Source organism: Polypterus senegalus, chromosome 16 (assembly GCF_016835505.1).
Source record: "Polypterus senegalus isolate Bchr_013 chromosome 16, ASM1683550v1, whole genome shotgun sequence".
NCBI lineage: Eukaryota > Metazoa > Chordata > Cladistia > Polypteriformes > Polypteridae > Polypterus > Polypterus senegalus.
The window spans coordinates 26,021,099-26,042,517 of record NC_053169.1 but is presented as its reverse complement, the minus strand read 5'-3'; the positions used below and the strand labels follow the sequence as shown (position 1 = coordinate 26,042,517).

General features: G+C 39.6%; 1 protein-coding gene across 1 annotated transcript in view; it reads left to right on the top strand.

Annotated features, from left to right (window-relative positions):
- The window catches only part of ogfrl1 (opioid growth factor receptor-like 1), a 123,752-nt gene that overhangs the window by 30,719 nt on the left and 71,614 nt on the right, over positions 1–21,419 (top strand). The window contains exons 2-3 of the mRNA XM_039738168.1: positions 12,017–12,103; positions 12,504–12,582. Of these exons, the coding sequence (XP_039594102.1) occupies positions 12,017–12,103; positions 12,504–12,582 (166 nt within the window). The remainder of the gene's footprint in view (positions 1–12,016; positions 12,104–12,503; positions 12,583–21,419) is intronic.

Sequence of the window (21,419 nt, the reverse complement as noted above, 5' to 3'; positions counted from 1 at the left end):
CATCTCAATGATTGCCGAGACTTTTGGGAAAATACCTTGTGGACTGATGAGACAAAAGTTGAACTTTTGGAAGGCAAATGTCCGTTACATCTGGCGTAAAAGGAACACAGCATTTCAGAAAAAGAACATCATACCAACAGTAAAATATGATGGTGGTAGTGTGATGGTCTGGGGTTGTTTTGCTGCTTCAGGACCTGGAAGGCTTGCTGTGATAGATGGAACCATGAATTCTACTGTCTACCAAAAAATCCTGAAGGAGAATGTCCGGCCATCTGTTCGTCAACTCAAGCTGAAGCGATCTTGGGTGCTGCAACAGGACGATGACCCAAAACACACCAGCAAATCCACCTCTGAATGGCTGAAGAAAAACAAAATGAAGACTTTGGAGTGGCCTAGTCAAAGTCCTGACCTGAATCCAATTGAGATGCTATAGTATGACCTTAAAAAGGCGGTTCATGCTAGAAAACCCTCAAATAAAGCTGAATTACAACAATTCTGCAAAGATGAGTGGGCCAAAATTCCTCCAGAGCGCTGTAAAAGACTCATTGCAAGTTATCGCAAACGCTTGATTGCAGTTATTGCTGCTAAGGGTGGCCCAACAAGTTATTAGGTTCAGGGGGCAATTACTTTTTCACACAGGGCCATGTAGGTTTGGATTTTTTTTCTCCCTAAATAATAAAAACCATCATTTAAAAACTGCATTTTGTGTTTACTTGTGTTATATTTGACTAATGGTTAAATGTGTTTGATGATCAGAAACATTTTGTGTGACAAACATGCAAAAGAATAAGAAATCAGGAAGGGGGCAAATAGTTTTTCACACCACTGTATATATACAGTATATCCTCTTTAATAAAACCCCTGTGTGCGTCCAGGTGTCCGTGTGTGTCTTCTGGTGAAGTGCGCATGCACGGGGCCGCACGAGTTCAGTCTCTCCCTGTGCAGAGAGAGAGAGAGAGACACACACACACACAGGCGCACGAGAGAGACACACACACACGCAGGCCCGCAAGAGAGACACACACACACACACAGCGCGTGCATTGTTGCAATGTTACTTTTCTTGGTTGTTTATTAAATTACGGATTTTTCAAATGTTCATTTTTTTCCCTGTGCTTAAAACTCATTAAAAAAAAGTGTTTTTAGCGAGCGGTTCGTAGCGCTATACCGAGAACTATTGCAGTGTTAGTTTTCTCTGTTGTTCAAGGTTTTCTCAATGATATTCAATGTTTTTACATTTAGTTTACTATTACGCTGTGCATTCTATGGTATAATTAACTATATTTGTGCTTAAAAACTTATAAATATATATATTTACATACAGTTTGTACGGTCTAGAATGGATTAATTATATTTACATACAATCCTATGGGGGAAATTAATTTGGTTCACAACCAAATCAGGTTTCGACCACGGTTTTGGAACGAGTTATGGTCGTGAACCGAGGTTCCACTGTATTACTGTCAGAGAAAATTACAGGTATTTTACGGAAATACAAACCAGTATTACTGAGAGAGAAAATTAAAGGCACACAATACAGTGACACATATTACAGCCACATACAAGGTCCATTGCTATTTAATATAGACTGTTCCTACTAATGTTTATGCACTACTGTTCTAGCGCCCGTTATTGTAACGGGCTTAATGTCTGGTATAAATATATAGTAATAGGAGATGGCACTGGAGTGAGGTTCTGGCTGAGAAAGAGGGTGGGCCTATTCTCTGACAAAGCTGTAAAATGGATGGATCGGGAGAAAACCGCATAGATTGTACCTGATATGCTAGATGGCAGCCTACTCCCATGAATACGCCTGCAGGGTTTGTTGGGAATTGTAGTTCCATTGGGTAACCCAGCTGGGAACCATGGGTGCCACCAGGGGGAGATGTACGAGAGAACTGTCCTCACTTTGAGAGGCTTTTGACTGACCTGGATGTGTTTTCACAGTGCAATATTATAACATAGACTCTAATTGTGCTCAGATTGGCTTCTGCTTGTTATTTGTCCCTTTCCCAGTTCTATCCTACTTTTAACAACATTCAATTCCCTGTTTGATCACCCTTCACAAAAGAAAACCATATATCAAGATAGCAGACATGGAGGAATTGTTTTATAGGGGGCTTGTTGTGTTACTTACCTGTATACATCAAAATTATGTTTTGCACAGTTTGAATGCTGCACACATGTGCAAAGGCAAATAATTTACTAGTTGCTATGGTTTTGTGATAAACCCTCTGACCGGTGGGGTAACAATCTCCTTCAAGAAGAGCACTTCCTCTTCATATGCGCCCATGGCCAGTGTAGGTGGACGTCTACGTCATATGTGTTTTCTGACATTTTAGTGTGGGTGGCGATTCTTTTGTAAACGCTAAAGTGAACGGAAATTGTTTTCGGTTAAAAACACAGTTCTGTTTTAAATGAAAACATAGTAGTGTGGACGTAATTTCAGACTGTTGAATCAATCCAAATAATTGTGAGATTGAGCTTGGATAGCGGATTCTCTAAAATGACAATCGATTTTTTTTAAATTTGAGAATGCTGAATACGTTAGTTTTTTGTCATTTGTGCACTGGTATGTGAAAGAAAACCACTTTATATGCATTTTATGTACAGTATTTTAAATATACATTCTTTGTATTGTAGATGGCTACAAAAGTTGGCCTTGGCAGGTGTTTTAAGCAAAGTTTTAAAAATGTGTCAAGCCATTGCCAGATTTGGCCTTCCTGTCACCAAGTTTTACTTCCTTTTCTTCCTTTTTCAGAAGGAATGGGTGGACTTTTCAAAGATTTTTAAAGTTGTTAGTATTTCAAAGGATAAGAGACCATGAATAAAAAATGTAAGGTTTGATATTGTGATTTTAACAGCTGCTACATGTGAAATGTTACTTGTGAACAGAAGGTCAGCAGCCAGGATCAGAAACCAAATGAATGTGTTTAAAGGAGAAGGCAAGGTTATAATCAACATTCAGGCAGAAGTCCAGAAATTCAAAGCTGTCACTAAAGAGAAACATAAGTCTGGGGACGCAGTCAAAAAATACAGTGAAGAGTGTCAAAAACACCAGAATGTCACAAGCTATGTTCGGAGATAGGAGCCTTGAAGGACATGAATGCTTCAAAGGATCCAGGCAAAGAACAAAGACTCTTCTAAAGTATCCACATCACGTGATAGTCTTATGTTAGATTTTACTGGGTAATTCAGAAAGAGAGACCAAAATACAGTACACATGGAGGCCATTTTAAGGGAATGAAAGGGGTGTGACATGATAAGAAGGGAATGTGAATATAATCCATTTAGGACCTTTAAGAAGGCCAAACCCAATAAATCTGTTGTTCTGGACATTGTTCCGCCCCAAACACCTGCCAATCCATGTAGATTAAGAAAGCCATATTGTGCTGTGCAGAAGATGTTTCTGAGTTGACCCTGAATGAAGAATAATACCAAGAGAATTAAGGCAGGTAAATATTTGGGGGTAGGTAAACAGTGAATGAGTACAACAATACACATTAAAAGAAAAATAAAGAATCCAGAGCTTTCATAATATGTTTTGGAATTTCTGAATACCCATGGGGTGGTTGGTCCACTTGCAAGAATTACAAGAGGTCTGCTGCCTGTTTCCCTTTTCTCTCTCCTGTACCACACTAGTCTCCATCCACCATGCCAGGCAAGCCTTTGCCACTCACTCTGCTCCACATTCCAAGCTGAAATGCTGGAGAATTGAAGGAGATTTTAATTATAAACTGAAACTGCTTTCAAGTCATAGCCTTGAACCATTTCTGGGGACAGAGATGCCCTTTAGGACCCATCATAGAACACTCTAAGTAGCTTTTGGCCTCCTTGCAGACCTGAACTGCAGTCCTGAATAAAAGGGCAGACTGTGCTGCAGAGGTGTAGCAGTCTAGGCATAAAGCAGGATTACCTGCTGCCATCTACTGGCCGGGGTTACTAACATAATTCTACCTGTAGAAGTCCCTTACAATGTCCTCTGAACAATTACAGCTAAGGGTCCTTAGATAATTTAAGTTGCCATCCTTGACAGGACATGTTAAAGTTGCGGCCCATCCAGAACAGTGTATTATAAATTATAATTAGGAGTAAAACCATCTCTAATGTTACATTATATGCAAAGAAAATTAAAACTTGTTGTTTTGCCGTCATTGAACATTCCAGATCATCTCTCAGTCTGTGCTCCAAATCATTCTTATGCTGGTTTGCTCACTGGACCATGAATGAAAAGTAAGTGTGTAAGAGCATGGAAGTAACCAGCTGAATTTGCAAACCAAAAGCTTGGAATACATTTTCTGTTGTTGTTAGATAAGCAAACACTTCATCTAAACTGCTGAAGAGACACTTTCCTCGTTTGTCTTTTTGTTGATATTTTCTGCCAGGAAGGTGAGATTGTCTTTTGTTTTGCTCAATGTTATGCCCATGGAGCATTTTTAATTAAATTATTGAAGGTTGTATAAATAAAATACTGTTTTCTGTGTCTGAAGTGACTGGCATAATACAGAATGACTAATCGGACACAAAAGTAAGCATTCTGTGATATGTCATCTGGTAGGAAAAAAACACCTAAGACATAATAGACATCCAGATGGTTGTGAAATTGTTATAAAAAGCAGAATTCCTCATATCTAACTAACATCTCCATTTCAAATGCTGTAGAATAAAGACTCTGCAATTTGTCAGAAATCTAGTCATTTTAGGGAAAAAAAAATATTATACTTACAGAGGCAGGCAGATGGCAAAGCAGCTTTAAACACAAACCAGAAGCTTCCTAAATATTTTCTACCCCTAAGCAGTATGTGTCTTGCACAGCTGGACCACTCAGCTATCCATTCATAGTGAAAGAGTTAACAGAATACTTTTTACATTACATATACTTTTATCTTTGCTTTTCTATACCGTTTTGATTGGTACATTGTACAATTGTAGTCTCTGCATATGTTTATTTTCTTTTGTCTTTTTGTAACTGAGAGAACACATGAAATAAATAAGAATTTTGATGAGTTACTTCTGTTGGGGTGCACATGTGAAGTTCTGGAATTGACAACAGCTTGCCATGGTTGCAGTCCAAGGAAGACGTGCTGGGAGTTGTGACTCTGAAAGGCACCTTCTGAAGATCACATTCACTCATGGCAGTCAATTAAAGGTTAAGGAAGCTTTACACTCACAGAGCAAGTTATTGGGAAGACTATCCAAATACCTGACAGGACCTCCATTTTCTCTTGAAAACAGCCTCGGTTCTTCATGGCATGGAGAGGTTCGAAACATTCCTTTGAGACTCTCAGGTCCATGTTGGAAAGAGTGTGTGACAAAAGTTCTGCAGATTTGTCAGCTTCACATCCATGCTGTGACTCTCCCGTTCTTCTACCACATCCCAAAGTGTTCTATTGAATTCAGATCTGGTGACTAGGAAGGCCACTGAAGAACAGTTAGCACATTGTTAATGTATTTAGTGTATTGTTAGTGTATTTGTAATCAGTATAATTTATATGTGTATTTTATTGAGGATTGTTCACACTGCTCTGCGCCTACATTCTGTGAAGAGCGCTATACAAAAAATAAGTTGTATTGTCATGATGAGATGGCTTGTTTTGTGGCCTGGTGCATTATCATGCTGAAAGTAGCCATGAAGATGAGTAAATAGTGGCCATGAAGGGATTCACATTGTCATCAGTAATACTCAAATAGTCTGTGGCATTCAAGCAATTTTTAATTGGCATCAATAGGCCCAAAGTATGCCAAGTAAAGATTCCCCATAACATTCCACCACCACCACCAGCCTGAGCTATTGACACAGGGCACTTTGGGTACATAGATTCATGCCTTGCCTACTTCTGACCCCCATTATCTGTGTGCCTTAACAGAAATTGAGGTTCATCAGACCAGGCTATGCTTTTCCAGTTTTAAGGTGTCCAATTTTGGTGAGCATGTATGCCACTGGAGCCTCAGCTTTCTGTTCTTGGTTGACTGGAGTGGAACTCAACGTGGTCTTCTGCTGTTGCAGACCATCTGCCTCAAGGTTCAACATGTTGTGCATTCTGAGATGTTTTTCTGCTCACCACAGTTGGTTATCTGAGTAACCGTAGACTTTCAGTCATCTCAACCCAGTCTGTCCATTCTCCTCTGACAAAGCATTTCCTTCTGCAGAACTGGCGCTCACTTGACATTTTTTTGTTTTGCACCATTCTGAGTAAACTCTAGAGATTGTTGTGTTTGAACATCCTAGGAGATCAGAAATTACAGAAATTCTCTGTCTGTTTGGCACCACAAATCAGGCCACAGTGCAAATCACTGAGGTCACAATTGTTTTCCCATTCTGGTGTTTGATGTGAAGGTTAACTGAAGCTCCTGACCTGTATCTGCAGGATTTTATGGATTGTACTGCTGCCACATCATTAGCTGATAAGATAATTGTGTGGATAAGCAGGTGTAGAGGTTTTCCTAAAAAAATTCTCACTGAGTGTTGTCACACACGTGTGCATCTGAAGGGCTCACAAAGGGATAATTCAGTGCCAGACCAGGGGGTGGCAGAGTGCACTGATCCTTCCTCTTTTTCATCAGCAGACCAACCATGGGAAATTTCGCCTGGACTAGATGATGTCACTTCTGGTCCCTGCCCTGATGACATCACTTCCCCTGCCCGGCTTTAAAACCGCCATGTTTGTCTGTCTGTGTTGTTCTATTGTTGGACTGAAGTCTGTTGAGATCTGTTTTTCATTGAAACAAACTGTCATCGTTGCTAGCCTATTTTAAGTATACAGGCAGCTGCCCCCAAACCTTTTCCTGTGTTTGTGGAATCCTTTCACAGGGTATATTCAAAAATGTAATTTCTCTTTTGTCTTTCTTGATTATGTTGTTGTTTAATTTACTATTTGAATTTCTTAGTCACCAAAGAAGGCCTTATTGAAATACTGTATAATATTTTAACTGACACCTGCTTCTTTGCAAGCATTTTGCCTTTGGAATGCAACCCCCCGGCAGTTATAAGAATGACTTTTAATTATAAAGAACTTTGGATGTTGAAGAAAGTGTTAAAATTGTATTCATATAATATATTTTTAGTAAACAGATTTGCTTGCTGCCTTTCACTTGTTGCTTCTGTCAAATCTTTCTCTGTGCATGCATAAACTTCTTCAGCCCACTGTGTATTGTTCATATAATATTCAAGTTACACACACGGTCTCATCCAAAAAATACCAATTTTCCATACTTTCCTAGTTTCACACCCCCACCTGTTTTAAGCAGTGCTTTTTGCAGGCTCAAGTCTCTCTGTATGACAAAGTGTCTCATTTTACCTTAAAGAACTGAAGTTGTTGTTCCTTCAAATCTCAATTCAAGCGATCGTATCTAATGAAACCCCGACTGAACCTCTAAGACAAGAAACACCTTTATTTTTCAAGCCATTGTTAATGTTAAAAACATTTTGTCATGTTTTATTTAGATACACAACACAATTAAATTACAAAGATTATATACAGTAAGTTTATATATAAAATACCATGCACTTTTTTCCTATCTAATATACAGTATTTATAACAAATTCAAAGTATAAGTAAATAAGAAAGCAGACCTTAGAATCCTGCAGCACTGTTACCGAGAGTCCGCCCTTCTCCTCCATCTTCAAAGCAGGAATGTCTGACTTATTCAGTCCTCGGGGTGTTTTTTGATCAAATCCTAGACAAATCTGTTAATTCTTTTTTTCTGTTTTTAACCACCCCCAGCTTTAGCAGGACATTCTGCTTAACATTATTTTGTGATAGCACTGCAGTCATCTTCTGTACTTTCAGTTTTCCTCATCCTTAATTTAATATCAATATCTAAAATGTAGTCATACTTAAAGAAAGTGCATTTCCCTGTGTAATTGCATTTTCATGATTGTTATTTTTGGTTACAATTAGAAAAGGGTCACAGACATAGCTACTTATCATTCTAAAGTGAAGTAAACATTTCCGAGCAGGGAGGTAGATCATGATACGTCAGAGGCATAGAGGTTACGTAAACTGCAGCCATCCGACGAGAACCCTGTCCTTGTGGCTTTATATGGTTGAAGTGATCTTAGGCCAAGCCTTTGCTGGTGGGCCGAGGTGGCTTGTTTTCTTGACAGCTGACTGATGTTAGCTAACTGAAAATACTGCTGCTAGTGGTTTGATATTAACCATACGCAGTGATTTCAAAGCTACTGAGATGGCTGGCCATACCAGTATTTCTTTTAAAGACCATGCTTTTGACTCTCTCCCTAAAATGTAAAACTTTTTCAAACCCAGAGTAACTATCTATATAACAAGTGTCATGTGTGTACACCAGAGGATCGCCTCCCAGGCTCAACTAAGGTATGTGGTACCACATTGGGACAAGAGGGGGCAATGTCACTGGCAATGTTGTCTCCTTTTTCCCGCACAGCTTTAAGACACTGCCGTTTAAGGCAACCAAGCCAAGGAACCCCCGGCCCTTCTGGGCTCCTCAGTATAAAAGGGAGCTGCTCCTGGAAAGTGGTGTCTCATTTTCGACCTGACTACTAGACAGAGAGAAAGAGTGAAACAGTGTGTCCTGTTATATAGACCACTATAACGTAGGACTTGTCCCGATGACAGAGTTAAAATTAAAGGGGGCTTTGCCCGGTTGGTACCCCAAGCATTTGGAAATTGCTGTGCCTCATCATTTGACCCACTACACTAGGCTATCTGCTGTTTCTTAGATTTGTCTCCTGAATCTCTCTCTTGCTCCTGGCATCATTGTGTAAAACACTCAGTCTTGGCTTCAGCCTTTTGAACAGCATTCTTGTGTTAACTCTGTCATGCTTCATCTTTCTGTTATACTAGCTGTGCCCTGCCCAGCTCCCCACTGCTGACGTCTCGCTTTCCCCTTACCTCAGCCCACAGCCTCTGTCTCGGATTAGGGCAAAGCAAACTATGATTCTTAGCATGATGAGAGAAGTTGCAAAATTAACCAGAATGTTCAAGCAAATTATAGAAAAAAACCCGATCTAAATACGTAAAGTAGTTCTCTCGTGAAAAACGGACAAATATACAGAAAGACAGACGTTAGATTTTATATATATAGAGATTTGATTTTGTGGTATCCAGTCCTGCAAATTTTACTCTGGATTCCAGTAATATACACTTGAATTGTGTTGTTTGTTTCATCTTGCAGTGCTGTTTTGCCTCAAGAGGTACTTTATAATTGTACCAGTATGACAATAATTATCCATCCATCCTGCCATCCATTTTCATATTTGCTTATCCTGAGCAGGGTGGCGGGTACTCCGGTCTGCTCACACCGTCCAAAGACATGCAAATTAGGTGAACTGGCTTTGCCCGAATGTGTGTTTGTGTGTGTGTGCCGGCGCTCAGTCCAGGGGTCATTCCTGCCTACTAACCCCTCGATACTTGCCGCTCCCTCAACAGTAATTATGGAAAATGAAATTTGACTAGCCAACCCACGGCGTACCATACGCCACATAATCACGCCATTTTTTTCATGACTTTTAAGCACAGGGAGAAAATTAACATTTGAAAAATCTGTAATGTAATAAATCAGCAAGATAAGCAACATTGTAACAATGCACAATCGTCCGTGTGGCGCTCAGGCGCGGAGGGTGGAACGGGAGGAGAGGAGAAAGACGTCCATTCCGCTTCCTCTGTCATGCTAGTCTGCTGATTTCTCGTCCAGTATGCACTGCCTGCTCATGTGCCCACCTCCAACTCGTCACTCGAGTCGTTGTCGTCTTTGTACAGTCCAGATGCACCTGTGACTCACGTAGACTTTTCATTGCTCTGTGCGGTTTTGGCTGCCTTTCTATATATAATCAACCAAGACACCCGACCACGGTAGTAGCGAGGTGGGGGGGCGGTGTGTACAAAGTGCAGGAGCATCTAAGAAGATGCATGTTTGTCATGGATGCGAATTGCTGTATGTAGCGTGTAAAACAGTTTGCCAGGGTGCACGCAGTCGTGTGTCGTAACCGAAAACTCGTTTTTTAAAGACTGCTTACTTCATTGTGTTTAACCTCAGCTGTAAAGGATTGTTTTAAGGATCCCATGGGATACCCCTCGCAAACGTTTTACACGCTGCATATGGCGATTCACCTCAGCGAGAAATATGCCTCTATGAACAATCAAGGTGGCTCGGAGGTACATGAGGCCTCTACGACAGACGAATATAAATGACGCCGTTCTTTCTGTGTCGTCGCGTCCGAGTTGGTGGGCGTGGCTCTGCGAGTTGTCGTCGTATCCAATGGTCTTGGACTTGGTGGGCGTGGCTCCTTCCTGTGTGCGCCATAGGTGTCTTAATTGTTGGTGGCTTAGTGAATCCACGCCCCTTCCGGCGTGCTTTCCATGGGTGTCTTGCCTTAGTGAATTATATATATAGATTCTATCCCTTGCAACCTCATATCAGAATAAGCAGCTTTGGAAAACGACCAGGTTAGTTCACCTCCTGTCAGGCAGTATGGTTTAACGGATGAAAGGATGAATAAGAGTCACAGTGATGCAGGTTTAGTCAGTTCACCTGCCTGTGTACCTCAACAGATACAATGAAAATTACCATTTCAGTCTAAACAAATGGAGACTGAGCGGTGAGTTAATTAAAGTTTTCTAAATTATGAAAGGAATTAGTCTAGTGGATCCAAGCTGTAACATTTGTACGAATTTTATTCTTAAGGTTCCAACCGTGTCCTTGTGTTGTTCTGGAACTCATTTTAAAGTTTTTTTTTTTCATTCAGAGAATTATAGGCATGTGGAATAAACTACCAAGTAGTGCGTTGGAGAGTAAGACTTTAGGGGCCTTCAGAAGCAGACCTGATGTTGTTTTGGAGCAGCTATTTGGACATGACTGGCGAGGTTTGTTAGACTGAATGGCCTGTTCATGTCAACATTTTTCTAATGTGCAAATGTAAAGTATGAAACATTCTAGGATTGTGTTCACAATGAATTTATGGTGTAGAAATAAAACCTGCAAAAATGGCAAAGGTATTCATTCATGAATTTTCATATCTGAGCAATTCAGGGCTGTGGCAAATTCATATACTGTATATGTTCCAATTGTCATTTTATTCTTAAACAAGAATAATGAAATGGCTGTTTATTAAAATGGGCTCAATGGTACAGTGCCTGTCAAAACTCATTTGGAGCCCTAGACAGATCTGACGGACGTCATCCCTTGTTGTTCATAGTAATCGGTACTCTTAGACTCAATGACCTGTCCCCCCTTGGTGTCTGGAGTGCACACCTTTACAATAGCACAAATGGCACCCCCTTGGTCTTCAAAGAGCGCACGATCCTTGGTGTGAAGAGTGTCCGCACTTTTACTTTCATTAACGTCAACCACTTAGTATCATCAGAGTTCGACGACCCTCCTCTATTGGATTTCCAAGCGCACACAACTTCAGAAACACCAACAGCACCCTGTGTGTACATGCCACCGACATTATTATCAGACTTCTGTGATCCAGGATGAGGACCACCTCTGTGTCCACTTAAGTTTCATAAATAGCCTCCTATGTCGCCTAATGAATTGAGTCTGTTACGATCACGTCATGGATTTAGGAATCTCTGTTCACCTGATATGCTAGTCCTTATGTCCCTCTTTCTTTGTGATTCTTGTTGCCATTATTCATGAGACATTGCAGCCCTCTTGTGGAAGCTGGACAACATTACATTCGGGCATGGACACCTGACCTTTTTTTGTTTTCTATAGATAGACAGAGGCAGTAGGCGTCACTCAATATTGCAGTGATTTCTGTATAAGTAGGTAAAGCATACATATCTGTATTTACAATAATCTGAGTACCAATAAAACAATGAATACAGTCAAGCAAGTACAGTAATTTGTGTGATTAAAAATTGCTTTGTTATTTTAAGCAATATAACCAATTACAACATTTCACCTCAAAAAGAAAAGGGAAATGCAGAAGCAAAACTTAGTAGGAGGAAGAAATCAGCTCTGTTATGAAAGTATTCTGACTCCTGTTTGTTTGTTGCATTGTTTAAAATCTGCTTTTAATTCTCGTTTACAGAGCGATGACGCACAGGAGTCTGCACCCAAACTGAAAAGAAGCTTTTATGCAGCCAAAGATTTATATAAGTATCGCCATAGTTATCCTGTGAGTATTTTAGCTGTACATGTCTTTTATGTAAATGTGAATGCGCTGCATATTTTTAAAATGTCAGTCTCTTGACTGTTGGGTTCACAGTGTCTGTAATAAAACTGTCCCTGAAGAAGATCAACACTGAATACTTGGAACGTCTTTCACAGCTTCCTTCATTATTATTCATCACTTTTTTTCTTGTCAGGTTTGCACTTGTCTTTCGCTTGTAAGGTGGAACTGATAGTTCCTCAGCTCTCTACATCATTATTCCTCATAGTGAGCCAAAACCTGTGTGAATATTTATCTGATCAATTAGACAGTTGTATACTTTTGAAATTTTATGTTTCAGTTATTTTGTCATTTGCATGCTAATATTAAATAAGAATTTAAAATATTTTTTTTTTCACTCTAACAGAATTACAGAGAATCAAGACAAGCCAGTGAATTCCAAAACTTGAGATTTTACTTAAACAAGATTCCATTAGTTCCTGATGGTAAGTACTCTTTTGTTCTGGCCTTCAATAGAAACAAATTCACAAATAATAGACAGACAATACCAAGGTTTTGGGAAATATCCTTACACTGCATCATTACTTTATAATGTGATGGTTTACGCATAGGCAAGCCGGGAGGGTTTCATAGGTCTAATGGTCTTGGGCAAGGATCTAGAGAAGAGAAAAACCTGCAGATGCCAATCAGTATTCATTTTTAGCAAAAAAGAAAACCTGTGGGATGGCAGTTTATGTTCTGTGCGTGCACTGGATGCCCAAGAATTGCAATATACAGAGGCGCTGGCACAGGAGAGAGATGTAACAAGAAAAGAAATGTCAAGGATTTCCCAAATATGGATTCCTGACTCCTACAATGAAGAAAAAGTGAAGCCATGAAAGACAGAATAGAATACACCCTGACTGACATAGCGTAGAAACACCCTGACTGACATAGCGTAGAATACGATTCCAGGTCAGGAGTAATAGGGCCATTTCGCCTCTTTTAAGGATGCAGGTCAGTAAGACTACCAGAAAGCCGGTGGTAAAATTCCAGCCTGCTGGTAGACAGCACACAAAATAAGGATGGAATGACTGTGTTAGATCTTTGGGAAGAACTGCCCAACACCTGCCAAAGAAACTTACTGTAGATCTTTGAATGGTGAAGGGTGAAGTGACTACAGGAGAAGAAGAAGGTCCTGGTTTATTGGTTTCCATATGGCAAAAACAGAATTGTCCCTAACTCCACATGTGATTCAGGGGCTAAGATGACAGTTATTTTAGGATATGATGGTCATTAAAGCTGCTTCTTTGCAGAGGGCTTGTTGATTGCTGGAAAAATATTCAGGATACAGATGTACAGGAAGAGGTGGGGGCTTTAAAGGTGAGTAAGTGGTGGACATTGGGTCAACACCTACTGAAGCAGGTCCAGAGAGGCAACTGTGTTATTTTTTTTCTTTCCTTACTTAGTATTTTTGTGTTCTATACACTATGTCAAATAAATATAAACTCAATTTGTAGAGACAGTTTGACACATTAGAGTTGTTTTAGGAAGCAATAAAAACATTTAATAATAGTGCAGCTTACAACATTATATATAGTGACCACATAGGTGTTGTCTGTGGTGGGACATTTGGCCAGTTGCCCCCCATTTCTGAAGTATCATTAAAGAAAAGAAATGTTTGTAACTTTGGGTTGAAAAGTCCATTCTGGATGCCACAGGATGCTAACAAAAGTGGACCTGGAGTGACCCTTCAGCCTAAAAAATAGCCTTTGATGACATATTATCTTTCTTGATCACTTCTGTACATCGTCTTGATGTGGATAGTGAGGAGTCCCTTATGAATCCCGGTCCTTTTCTTGAGGTGTATTTTTAAGTTTCAAACCTCTGATTGTGAATTCAGATCTAACATTTAACCATTCTGTGTATAATACTTTACATTTACATACATTACATTTCATCTGCCACAAATCTGCTGAAGCCAGTTTGCTGTCCAAGTCCCTCTGTAACAATTTAGCTGATTCTGCATTATCATCTGTACACTTAACAATGGTGATATTGAACGTTTAACACAGCTGGCTAAGTGTACAATATCATTTGTCCAGTTGACCAGCTTTTTAGTTATCTTGTCCAGAGGGTGGCACAGTAGCGACGTAGGTAGCGCTTCTGCCTCGCAGTTAGGAGACCCAGGTTTGCTTCCTGGGTCCTCCCTGCGTGGAGTTTGCATGTTCTCCCCGTGTCTGCCTGGGTTTCCTCCGGGTACTCTGGTTTCCTCCCACAGTCCAAAGACATGCAGGTTAGGTGCATCGGCGATCCTAAATTGTCCCCAGTGTGTGCTTGGTGCGTGTGTGCCCTGCGGTGGGCTGGCACCCTGCCCAGGGTTTGTTTTCTGCCTTGCACCATGTGTTGGCTGGGATTGTCCCCCGTGACCCTGTAGTTAGGATATAACGTGTTGAATAATGGATGGATGGATGGATCTTGTCCAGATCGTTTATGTACATTAAAAAGAGCAGTGGATTGAGCACTGATCCCAGAGGGACACCACTTTAAACATCACCTAATTCTGAAAAAGTTCTCCTTATCATAACACTGTGCTTCCTGTGTTTGAGCCAAGTCTGCACCCACCTATGGACCACATTCTGAATTCCCACTTCTTTTAGCTTGTGGTACTTCATCAAAAGTCTTCTGAAAATCAAAATTAATAATGCCATGTGCACCTCTTTGATTGTATTCTTTTACTGCTGCCCCATAGAATTTCAGCATATTAGTAAAACACAACCTCCCTCTAGACATTCAAAGCGTAGAATTACAGTCATGTTGTCATGTTGATTATTTGATTATTTTGCTATGTCTGAATTTCATTTGCTGCTCTGGTTGAAGGATCACTATTAGTATTATTGCTATGTGGTTGTGTTTTTATTAAAAAAAAACACTAAAAAAATACAAGTTTCAAGAAAAAAATCCATGTCGATTTTGTGGTTATTCCAAATAGCACAAATATTCCTACAAATGGAAACAAAACTTAACTAGTACTCAAAACCTCCACTCCATTGCATATCACAGAATAGCCTCCTCCTATGCTCAGGAGTTTTTAAGGCTTCTTTAAAAAATATTAGCACAGTGCCTTGCTGCTAAATGCTTCAATACCAATGACTAATCTCTGAACTTAAGCAATAATTAGTGCCAATAGGAGGGTATTGAGTTTAGCTAAATTGGCTAAAATGAATCATTATTACTTATATTGTAGCCCCTACAAGTTTCTGACAAGTCAATGCCAATTCTTGACTTTCAAAAGACTTCTGATGATGAAGCCAGAGATGGAGCTGCATTGGCTGGGATGAACATTGTTGTGTGTATAGCACTGCAGAACTGATTTAAGCACAGTTATGGTGATTTTGAAGGGAACTTCGTCAATTCAGTGAAGACCAAATTGGGGACCTTTGTGAGTCAGTAGAAGGGCTGCTGTTTTCCCATATGTAAACTGACATATACTAATGTAAATATTAACATGTATGTAATAAAATATGCAAGAAAACTTACAGTTGACCTATAACTATAATCATTAAAATCACTATGATTGAACCTGAACAGAATTCATATTTGTTTAATCTAAACTGCATGTGGCAAGTAAAAAAAGTTGAAATACTACTACAAAATGGGGCATCTGGAGCTAAAAAGAATTGTAGTGTATGGGTGAGATCCTGGACGGCCATGGTGGCTGCAGGTTTGTATTCCATTCACTTTTCCTAATTAGTAGCTAGTTACTGCTGCTAATAGAACAGACTTCTTCTGCATTAGTTAACTCGCTTTTTTGATTCAGAAGCTTTAGTAGTTTCCGGCAGAATAATGAGAGGGAAGGCAGCCAACAGGTGTCCAGCTCATCTGATCTGACTTTCACCTGTGTGTCCATCATGCAATATCTATTTCAATGAAATATTTGAAAATAAAAAAATGATTCTTTATGAAATTTTAATCTGCTCGTTGCCAAAAAACCGGTTAATAACATTCTCAGAAAAAAGAAAACCAACAGTTTAGAAAATGTCTGGGGTTGCAGAATGAGAGCACTAACAAGCCATACAGTACATTTAAATAACGTGTTTCATTGATAGTAAAAAAAAAATGGCTTCAAAGTATAAAAATTGGTTTCAGCAAGCAATGGCGGCCTTCCAGGAACTGAGTTTGAGACCCCTGAGTTAGCTCACCATCTGTTGGCTCCCTTTGAATCTCTTTATTGTTTGGCTACTGGTAAAGGGAAAAAAATAAACAATTCATGGTCGTGAATCTTAAAAATGAAAATTAAGGCAATACCAATCTGAAATTATGTGACAATGTTCAGGAGAAAACGAGCATTTCTAAAGTCGACTAAAGTCTCCTGAATATTACCACAGGTTAGTTATGAGAGCCTTACAGTGTTTTAAAGTTTTTCATTTGGATATCGTGGATTCAGATGTTCAAAAATACACATTTATATGACTAAAGTAAATTTGAGGTTTTTAAGTACAGTATATGTGAGCAGTTTTGTGTATTTATGCTGTGATTTAATAATGAATAAATAAACACATAAAAACTAATGGTTTCAACTCATTTATTTCCTGAAATATTTACTGTATCTAGTATAAATGTTAATCTTCATACAAAAATATAATTAGTATTGTTACCATAACAACAACAACAACATTTATTTACTGTATATAGCACATTTTGGGCGGCACGGTGGCGCAGTGGTAGCACTGCTGCCTCGCAGTTAGGAGACCCGGGTTCGCTTCCCGGGTCCTCCCTGCGTGGAGTTTGCATGTTCTCCCGTGTCTGTGTGGGTTTCCTCCGGCGCTCGGTTTCCTCCCACAATCCAAAGACATGCAGGTTAGGTGGATTGGCGATTCTAAATTGGCCCTAGTGTGTGCTTGGTGTGTGGGTATGTTTGTGTGTGTCCTGCGGTGGGTTGGCACCCTGCCCAGGATTGGTTCCTGCCTTGTGCCCTGTGTTGGCTGGGATTGGCTCCAGCAGACCCCCGTGACCCTGTATTCGGATTCAGCGGGTTAGACGATGGATGGATAGCACATTTTCATACAAACAATTTAGCTCAAATTGCTTTACAAGATGATATAAAACGGAAGTTAATATATAAAACAAACAAACAAGATTAGACAATAATATTATACAGTATGTAAAAAAGAAAAAGGTACAGTAGGATGGCCAGGAGGACAGAAATAATGAAACAAAAAAAAATTCCTGTTAGGTTGGAAAAAAAAATTTGGCCCGTGATGTCAAAGCCGCACTGACAAAAAAACAGAGACGTAGGTATACATGATATTTAGAATTATTCATTTTATGACCTTATAGTACATTTAGGAAAACATTGTGGCACGGATGCAACATTATTCCTATTATTCATATTCATTCGCGTACCTTCTTGTGGTTGTAATCAGTGACCGTGTTTTTTTTTTTTTCCCCTGACCTTGCCCAGTCTGCACAGGACTCCAGGACATGCAGAGGAAAGAATGTTACTCTGCAAGGTGAGGCTTGAACGCTCTTCTTTTCTCAGTGGAACCCGTACATGACTTACACAGCACATGTGCTTTGATCGCCGCCAGGTCAAGCTTGTTATAGCACAAGCAACTGGCCACCTGTGTGCTCCTGCTAGCACTGAATAAGCTCACACTTTCTGGTGTCAGCGCGCAGCACCGGGGGAAAAAAAAAAGGAAGAGACAAATATATGTGACATTTTGAAAAACTCATTGTATGGCCTGAATAGTACCAATCAGAAAACATCATCTCACTAATAGCAATATTATTTGAAAACGAACAGATCGGGTGTAAATGTGTTACTTGTAAAAGTTAGCTTTTTTCACTTTTATTTTCTCAGTCTCGTTCACTCTCTCCCTCCCCTCCAGATCTGACCCTAACTAACTAACTAACTAACAAACAGCGCCAGCAGAAATTCTCAAGAGACAGCAGCATCATAGCTCCAGGATACTTGCGTTTCAGATGCTCATGCTTCGCGGTGGTGCTGCCATGAAAAGAAAGCTCCACTTTGCATAGTCTGCATTCAACTTTTTTTTGTTTTCTGGTGAAGTGCTCCCTCACTTTAGAACATTTCTGTCTCCAATTTTTTCCATCTTCTTCCCCCTCCTCTATTCGACTCGCCATTGCAACCACGTTTATTTTCCTCCACATTCTTCTTCTCCTCAGACAATCTTTCTTTGTTGGTAGGACTATGTGCAGTCTTGACAAACAATAACAAACGATACTGCCCCAGATGTTCATGTAGTGCATTGCAGTTACAAAAACCAATGTGGTTCTTTGTGACTGGAGCCTCTATTGAAGGTTCTGTTTATGACGCGTCAACAATAAAAAATCCATGTCGACGATTTTTTGTACTATGTCGACTAAGCAATGCAGCCCTACATAGCTGTAGTAGCTAGTCTTGTGCTTTGAGATAATCTGACCTAATGGAAGCATAGAGATCGAAAAGAACAGTAGACTAAAAATAGATCCTTGTGGTACACCATATAAAATATCATGGGTCTCCGAAAATATAACCACCACAACTAAGAAAGAATTTTCTACCTGTTAAGTAAGACTGGAACCAATTTAAGATGTTGTCGGAGAGGTCCACCTATTGACTAAGGTGATTTATAAGAATACTATGAACAATGGTGTGAAATGCTGCACTTAAGTCTAAGGCCGGAGTTATACTTCACGCGACGCATGCTGCAGCGGACGCTCCTGCTATGCAAGCGTTGTAGTGTTTATACTTGCGCGCGTACTTTATGTAAATGTGGAGGAATCCACCAGGTGGCAGTGCGAGATATTATCGCGGTGAGAACATGTTCGGCTTCCCTGTGTTGTGAATTGCCTAAAACACCTATTAAATTCCGATAACACCTTACCGTAATATCTCTGAAAAGGATGTTTATTGATTAAATCCATAAATCCAGGGATGTATGTGTCCATTCCAGGAAGCATTGGGCACAAGTGAGAAACAGTCCCTTGACGAGGCCTCAGCTCATCGCAAGGTGAATACAAGCACTCGCATAAACTAGCGTCATTTTAGCGGCACCAAATCCCCAAATCTGCATATCTTTGGAAAGAAACCGGAGCACAGTGTGGAATACAAGCAGGAAATACCAGCAACATAACTCCCTGCGAGACAGCAGTGCTATCGCTCCACCACCGTGACACCCCCATGTGTGTAATTATTCCCCCATGTGTGTATTTATTAACAGTATTCATTATTTAAACGAAATTATATGTAAAATGTAACATACACATTTTAATGCATTTCATCATGAAAGTGATATCAAGTATAAATCTAAAGATTCTAAATGTGCAGAGAGTTGGAATATCATACATTTAATTTGTTCTGTTTGGCGATCTATTGCTGCTTTCCGCTGCTGAAGCAAAATGCCGACATACAGATGCGTTCGTGGTGCTTTTATATTCAAGCGTCATATATTCCCGATCGTAATGACACAATACATTTTAAAAGTCTCACATACCATCTTTTGTGCCATCTATTTTTTATTGTTTTACTTTACCCGCTGTCAGGTCCAAGAAGCTCGTAGCGATTAAAAACTGGGATGACGTTTGCGACCGTCTGCTTTAATGATAAAGTAAACTACGAGGTTAAAGTGGACATTTAGAGATTAAAGCGAAATTTCCACTTTAATCACAAAATACACGTTTTCACCGTGTCCTTTATTTTTTTCTCAGTGGCTCAAATATAACGCTATACATTATGTTGCTGTTGTTAAGTTGCAAAAATTAAAACATAAAAAAGACATATATAAATGACACGATACATTTTAAAAGTCTCACATACCATCTTTTGTGCCGTCTATTTTTTTTTTTTTTTTTGCAACTTCACATCGGCTACATAATGTATAGCGCTGTATTTGAGCCATTCATCAAACAGCAAAGTGCACATCGATCCCGAAGGATCTCCATAGAGGCTTGCTGTCACATGTAGATAGTAAACAGAGACTCTGACGTCACGTTTCGACTTTTAGCACACTCGCCCCGACTTTTGCTGGTACTGCAACTCGCGCGCGTCGCGTTAATTTCTGAGGACCTGCTCAGAGGACGCGTGAAATGAGCGCTGGGAACGCGTGGCAGCCATGATGCGGACGCGTACGCGTTCTGAGCGTGAAGTATAAATGAGCCCTAAGAGAACACCATCCGCATTAACCCGCAACTCATTTACTATTTTAACCAGTACAGTTTCTGTACTGTGGTTTGTTCTAGAACCTAACCGGAACTTGTAAAGAATAGAATGTTTATTCAAGTAATCATTTAGCTGCGTAATGACTGCATTTTTTTACTTAAAAAAAGCAGGTTAGGCTGTCAAAAACAGAGGAGTCGAGATTATTTTTCTTGATCAGGGGTTTGACAACTGCAGTCTTAAGACAGCAAGGAAAGACCCCCATATTTAATGATGAGTTTAGCATGTCAAGTGTACTATAAATTAGCACAACAGAGACTTCTTTGAATAAGCTGGCTGGTATTGCGTCAAGGATGCTGGTGGAGGGTTTCAGTTGTGAAATTATTCTACGTAGTTCAGGTAGGTCTATTCTCTTGAAATAATTTAACTTGCTTAAAATGGAATAGTGGGGTTCAGTCGGATTAACTTTGGGTGGATGTACTATATTATTTCTAATGTCATTCATTTTGTGTTTACAAAATATAGTGAAGGTCTCACAAGTTTTGCTAGTAGTGTTTAGGAGGCATTCCATTGAGTGAGCTGGGCTTAGAAGACAATCAATAGTTGAGAATAAAGTTCTTGGATTACCAGCATTATGATTTATAATTTTAGAGAAATAGGACTGAGAAATATAACACTGTAATATTTCATTATTTTAGCCTTCAATACTTCATAATGAACTATCAATTTAGTTTTTCTTCATTTAATGCTCAGCTCTCTGACATGTTCTCTTTAAATCAGATACTCTTTGTGTTTTCCAGGGTATATCAATGCTGGAGGATTTCTTAACTGTCTTTTTAGGAGTGACCATGTCAGCTGCAGCTCTTACCTTAGCTTAAAGATTTTTACCTTGCTACTAACATTGTTAGTGTTGTTGAGGTAATCACTGCAAACGGACAGACTTTTTAGAATATCAGAAAACCTTGAAGCTTCAGATGTATCAAAGTAACATTTTGTAACAATATACTTCTCATTAGTTGTAGTTATCAGCATTTCTACATTAAATGTCCAAGATAGTTACTATTGTAGATACTATGTCTAAGAATTCCTTAATGAAGGACACATTATATTTAGGAGGTCTGTAAGTCGACAATGGAGTGACTGGGACACACCTTGAATAACAATGGCAAGATACTCAAAAGA